The 6,232-nt window shown below is 43.2% G+C and overlaps 1 protein-coding gene across 3 annotated transcripts in view; it reads right to left on the bottom strand.

Moving 5' to 3' along the window:
- Nucleotides 1-1,239: 1,239 nt before the first annotated feature.
- The window catches only part of ANKRD55 (ankyrin repeat domain 55), a 66,038-nt gene continuing 61,045 nt past the window's right edge, over nt 1,240-6,232 (bottom strand). For 2 of the 3 annotated variants that reach the window (XM_030567904.1, XM_030567905.1), the window contains exon 11: nt 1,240-2,284. In XM_030567904.1, the coding sequence (XP_030423764.1) occupies nt 2,001-2,284 (284 nt within the window). In that variant the 3' untranslated portion in view covers nt 1,240-2,000. The remainder of the gene's footprint in view (nt 2,285-6,232) is intronic. The other variant, XM_030567906.1, reaches the window with a different exon arrangement.

Genomic DNA, 6,232 nt, shown 5'->3' with positions numbered 1-6,232 from the left:
AGGAGAAGAAGCAGAGTCCCTCTCCCTACAAGCCAACAGGCATCTGCTTCTTTCATCCTGCAAAGGACAAGAGTGGCAACAGGGGGTCATTAAGTACTTACCCGAGGAGCCAGGGTGTATCTGCTTCAGTGAATGTTTGGTGGGCCAGGCCACACACAGTGCCCCTTTTGGGCCAGCCTTAGAGTTCACACCCTATTGAGAGGCAGGGTACATGTCTCAGAGCTATTGTTTCAGGCAGCATGCATACAGAGGCAGACATCACTCTGGTAACACTTGGGTCACATTCTCAAACTTTCCGTGCAACTATGAGGGCCAGAAACTTACTTTTTTCATGAAAGCTTAGGTTCTGATGTAATAACATAGCTCCAGGAGAGTGGGTCTTGAGACTGTTGTGTTCACATCTGTAGAGTGTTATACACATTCATAGATGTCCAAGTGGTAGGTTTGCAGATTTCCTCTGTAGTGGCTGCCACCCTTTTTGCCCAGAAGACTGTTGGGCAATGCATTCAGTGGGCTCTGCATCCTTGTGGAATTGGTTTACCATTGACTGAGTGTGCTTCAGTGATACAGCTTTTTATCCACCTAGCTACAGAGGATTTGGATGCTTTCAGGCCCATGCATTTAGGGCCTGATATTTGGATCAGGTGCTTAGGTGCAAGCACAGGAATCAGGAACCCATTTATGAGTTCTTTCCCCTCTCCTTTCCAAGAACAGCTCTTGACTGTTAAGTGTCCTGAGACAAAAAACTGCCCATGAGAAGGACAAGCCATCCTTTTCTTTGACTAGGTCACCTTGCATTGAAATCAGAAACTTAGGTATTGGCACTTGCACAGGTTGAATACCTAGGAGTATGTTGTGCTGGCTTTGGCCTCTACTGTGAGGCAGTTAAGAAAGAATCATGTAGCTAATAAAACATGTATCTAAAACTACTTGGGAGTGCTTGTTCTATTCTCATTGGCAGAGTGGGATTTGGAGCTAATCAGCCCACACATTTTACTAGAAATGGAGAAGTAGATTGTTAGGTGAAGACTGTAGTATGGCAAAATAATGAGATGAGCACCCTGAAGCAATCATACACTGACTAACTCTGTCAGCCTCCAATGGAATACAGTGTTAGAAAATGTTTTGCAAAAGACCATAGAGCATTCCCCCATATAAATGCAACTCAAATTACTGTTTATTAAAAGGCTTTCAGTTTTAATTTTTTTTTTAATTTGTAGATCAGAAGGAATAAATTGGTGTTAGCTGTTATTTCATCAATCTGATTGAATTATCCTTGTTATATGAAAATAATAGTGTCTTGTTGTTGAAGAATATAAAGTATTAAGTAAATCAGATACATAAATCAATCTGTACAATCAGCAAACATTTTGAAAGGCCTGTGGTATGTCCCTGTCTGTCCTGCAAAGATTTGTTTTTTGTATTACATTTTTTTTGGCATGTGGAGATCACAACAATCACAAATTCACAGTGTAGAAAATGTGTTAGAAATAAATTGGAAAATAACAGCTGATTTACCAAAACTGATGTTTCTTTAGAGTTCAGAATTTTAGTTTTTAAAAAAATTGGTTTTCAGCATCAGAGCCTTTGCTTTGTGAACTACAGTAAAACCTGACAAACTCATGTTTCACTTATCAAAACACTCTGACTTATCACACAAATCCTGGCATTCTAGCCCTACTTCTCAGCAAAGATTTAATAGCACAGTGCTGTAGTGAGGTTGTCTGCTATTAGGGTCTCCTTTCACAAAATATACTACAATATATTTACTACTCACTATCAAATTAATCATAAATTAAAACGACACTTAAAATGTCAAAACAACGCACAAAATTCTGTGTGTGATGCAGTATCCTTGCTTTTTAGATTGTTTAATCATTAACAGTCTAGTTCACATCAGCTTTCATTAGTGTGGATTAACGAGGTTCTACCATATAGTAATCCTGTAATAAAAAGCTTAGAAATATTTCCATCTATGTGTTTGAGGCCAGCAAGATGACCTAATTTTCACTGTCTGATTTGCTGGAAGATTTCTTAAAGTATTCCACTGTGAGAGTGGACCCCTTCTGGCTCGGGATAGCAGGCAGGACACGGCTTGTTCTGAGAGATTCCCCTGATAGAACAGGTAAGAAGGAATGCAGTGAATGACTTTGAGAAAGTCCTCCTCTCTGGGTTTTGGAGGTAAGTGCTGGTGGGAGTATAGTTGTGCCAGTCCTTAAGGAGTTTAAAGACAGAGACTTTGACTTCTTGACACCCTGAGAAACTTCAGTAGGTGGTAGCTGGACTGAGGAAAAAAGAGAGAGAGTGCCCAGAAAGTCAGAAACAAATTCTATAATTTGTCAGTTTGTCACTTTTGTATTCTTGTACGTTTATCTTGTATCATGGGCATTTAAATTGAACCCATGAAACTTAGAAACAGTATAGAAAATGAGCAAAGAATTAAAGTAATTTAAAGCACATCCTGGCAGAACTAATCATGTGTGGAAATACTTTTCTTTGTGATAACCAAGCAAACAATGCCAATGACCGATTATTTACAAGGAGTTTTTAGGGCTCTTTTGATAATCACTGAAACACATGGATACATATCCAAAACTTATCTGAACATGAATCTTCATGACTCCCTCCCTTCCTTTGACAGTTCTTCAATCTTTGTTCCTTCCTAGCAACCCACCTGATGGGGATTTTCTTTGCACAAGTTTAAGTAAATTCTACAAGCCAACAAGGAGGAGATTCTCCTCTCTTAATCTGATGTAAATCTGGTGTAATGCCACTGAAAACAATAGAATTAATCCAGATGTAGATTGATTAACTAGGGGTCACCAAATGAAATTAATAAGCAGCAGGTTTAAAACAAACAAAAGGAAGTATTTCTTCACACAGCACACAGTTAACTTGTGGAACTCTTTGCTAGAGGATGCTGTGGCCAAGACTATAACAGGGTTCAAAAAAGAACTAGATAAATTCATGGAGGATGGGTCCATCAACGGCTATTAGCCAGGATGGTCAGGGATGGTGTCCCTAGGCTCTGTTTGCCAGAAGCTGGGAATGTGCAACAGGACATGCATCACTTGATTACCTGTTCTGTTCATTTCCTCTGGGGCACCTGGCATTGGGCACTGTCAGAAGACAGGATACTGGGCTTTGTGGACCTTTGGTCTGACCCAGTATGGATCAATTGTTGTTAGAGTCAACAGGTCACATTCTTAGCTGGTGTCGGTTGAGTATCTTCACTGAAGTCAATGGAGCTATGGCAATTTATATACAGTGAGGATCTTGTCCTACAAGTCCTCTTTAAACAATCTATGAATTTATCTGTTAAGAGTAGATTTGCTATATATGGAACACTGTAGAATCTATATTTACTGATTAATTGTACCTTTAGAAAGAATAGCAGATCAAAAAATGTGCAGACAAAATAATGGCCTGTTTGTTACACATCTAAGTCTTTTTTTAAAAATATTTTTATTTAGGATATTTTAATAGGTTTACAAATCCTAGCCATATAAATATTAGAGACAATACAATAAATGTTACGACAGTGAGCTTTGGTTTGGCGAAACATGTTGGATCTCTCTACTTAACATAGTGTGTGTGATGCATGTTACAAAGTGAGCATCTTCACACTATCCGTGACATATTGTTTCTAGTGATCTATTGAATTATATTTAACAAACCGGGCATGTCTACTGAATGTTAATAAAAATAATTAACTGGTGTGCTTTTTTTTGTAGAGGTGAATGTACTTTGAGTATTGAATAAAATGCTAACCAATATCTAAATATCCAGTAATTTGTGACATGTTGGTTACAAATTGCACCCCAGTACTCCACTGACTGGAAATATCCACCACAATTTCTCCAACATTTATCCCCATTCAATCTATAAATATTCTTTAACCTGACTAGTGTGAGCCACCACTGAAACAGTATCTGAAAGACCTTTTTTTAAAAAAAAAAAATAAAAAAATTCTGCTACACACTGAGATTGCTTGTCCTCTTTTCTAGGTAATTTACCTATCCATATGCTTTTCCCAGTTTGTCTCATATCAACACTTTTTTTGTTAAGAAAGTTTGTCTGTGCATTGCTGTATTGCTCTCCCAGCAGATATTGGGGTGATTGGAAGTCCAGGAGAACCAGGGCCTGTGACTAGTAACTTCTGTTAGTTGCCTGAAGGAAGCCTCATCTACCTCATCCCCCTGGTCTGGTGGTCTATAGCAGACTCCCACCATGACATCACCCTTGTTGCTCACACTTCTAAGCTTAATCCAGAGAGATACCCCAACTAGTTGAGGATTCACTGCCTCCATGCCTATTCTTCTTCAGACAATCTCATGACTTCCTTCCAAGCAGACGTCTAGGGAAGCTCTGTGATTTGTAGAACCCTATGTGGAATCCCTGAATCCCACCTGTCCCTGCAGAGTGGAATCAGAACAGTATTGTCATGCTCAGGACCCTCTATGCCTGCAGAATTACACAGGGGATAGGGAAGCAGAATTTTCCCTTGTGCATCAAGCAGGGCCGGCTTTAGGAAGTGCGGGGCCCAATTTGAACACTTTTGGCAGGGCCCTGGCAGGGATGACTTAAAAAGAAAAAAGTGTAAAAAAAAAGCCTTCCATTTCTTCCATGTATTATTTACTTTCCATAACTATATAAATAATAAAATTGTATATTATGTACATTGCATCATATATGCTGTTGATTGGTTATTAATGACTGCCGTTTCACATGTGTGGGTCCCCGCCACTCCCTGGGGGCATGCACATGTGTGGGTTCCCGCTGCTTCCTGCCTCCCTCATTGAAGCAGGTGTGCAGGTTACTGGCCTGGGAACTGCAGGGCAGCAGTGGACATGGGGCTGGTTCGAGGCAGGGCAGGGGCTGACTGGAGGTAGGGTCTGGCTGCAGGCAGGGCAAGGGGTGCGGGGCTGGCTGGAGACAGGGGAGTGTGGGGCGGGCTGGCTTTAGGCAGGGCCACGGGGAGTGCAGCAGGGGTTGGCAGGGCTGGAGACAGGACTATGGGACTGGCTGGCTTCAGGCAAGGGGGTGCAGCAGGGGTTGGCTGGAGACAGGGCAGGGCGGGCAGTGCAGGGCTGGTGTGGGCAGGGGTGTGTGGCAGGGGTTGGCTGGAGACAGGGCAGGAGGTTTGGTAGGGGCTGGCTGTGGGCAGAGGGTGCAGAGCTGGCTGCAGGCAGCGGGGGGTGGGGTTGGTGCGGGCAGGGCAGGGGGTGCAGCAGAGGCAGCTGGAGCCCTGGCCTTTTAAAAAGCCCCCTGCTATCCCAGGGATCTGGGGGCTATTTAAAGGGCCCGGGACTCCCCTGCTTCTACCCCGCCCTGGACCTTTTAAATAGCCGTGGGAGCCCCAGGGAATGCATGGGGGCGACGGGGCTCCGGTGGCTATTTAAAGGACCGGGGTGGCAGAGGCAGCTGGAGCCCTGGCCCTTTAAATAGCCCCTAGAACACCCTGCTACCCCAGGGCTCTGGGGGCTATTTAAAGGCCCCGGAGCTACAGCCGGGGCCGCGGGGCTTGTCGCGCTCCAGCCAGAGCTCCAGCCAGGAGAGCGGGGCCGCAGGGCAGCCACGCTCCCGCCAGCGCTTTGGTCAGGGGAGCAGGGCCATGGAAGACCCCGGAGCAGACTGCAGCCAGGGTAAGTAAAAAAAAATTTAAAAGGCTCCTAAAGCGCGGGGCCCTCTTAGGCGCGGGGCCCGATTCCCAGGAATCGGGCGAATCGGCCTAAAGCCGGCCCTGCCATCAAGGACCTGATTCAACTCCTATTGAAGTCAATGGTAGTTTTCCTGTTGGCTTCAATGGACACTGAAACAGCTCCCCTCTCCGTATATAGATAGGATTTTTTTTTTTTTTTGCTGTATGCATTATATAACAAAGGCTGAAGTTCTCCCAACCATCCCCTTCCAAAGCCACATGCCTATCTAATAATTCTTCATTTACGATGAACAATAAGTCCAGAATGGCCACAGGGGTCCCGTTTGTTGCAAAGCAGATTTTTATAAAAAGGATTTAAAAGTACTGGAAGTCTTTTTTTTTTTAAATTTATTTATTTATTTTTAATTTTTACTAGCTTCTAAACACACAAGTCTATTCCAAACTCAATCTTGATCAAAGCACACAAACCAAGTTATCATGGTGTGTAATAGGCAGTATTGTAAGCCAGCTGCCTGGTCTTTTGCAGTTTAACATGATGCACAGCTCAGATTCATGGTTCATTAACTATAC

This window comes from Gopherus evgoodei, chromosome 6 (genome assembly GCF_007399415.2).
Source record: "Gopherus evgoodei ecotype Sinaloan lineage chromosome 6, rGopEvg1_v1.p, whole genome shotgun sequence".
NCBI lineage: Eukaryota > Metazoa > Chordata > Testudines > Testudinidae > Gopherus > Gopherus evgoodei.
This window is presented reverse-complemented; position numbering and strand designations above follow the sequence as displayed.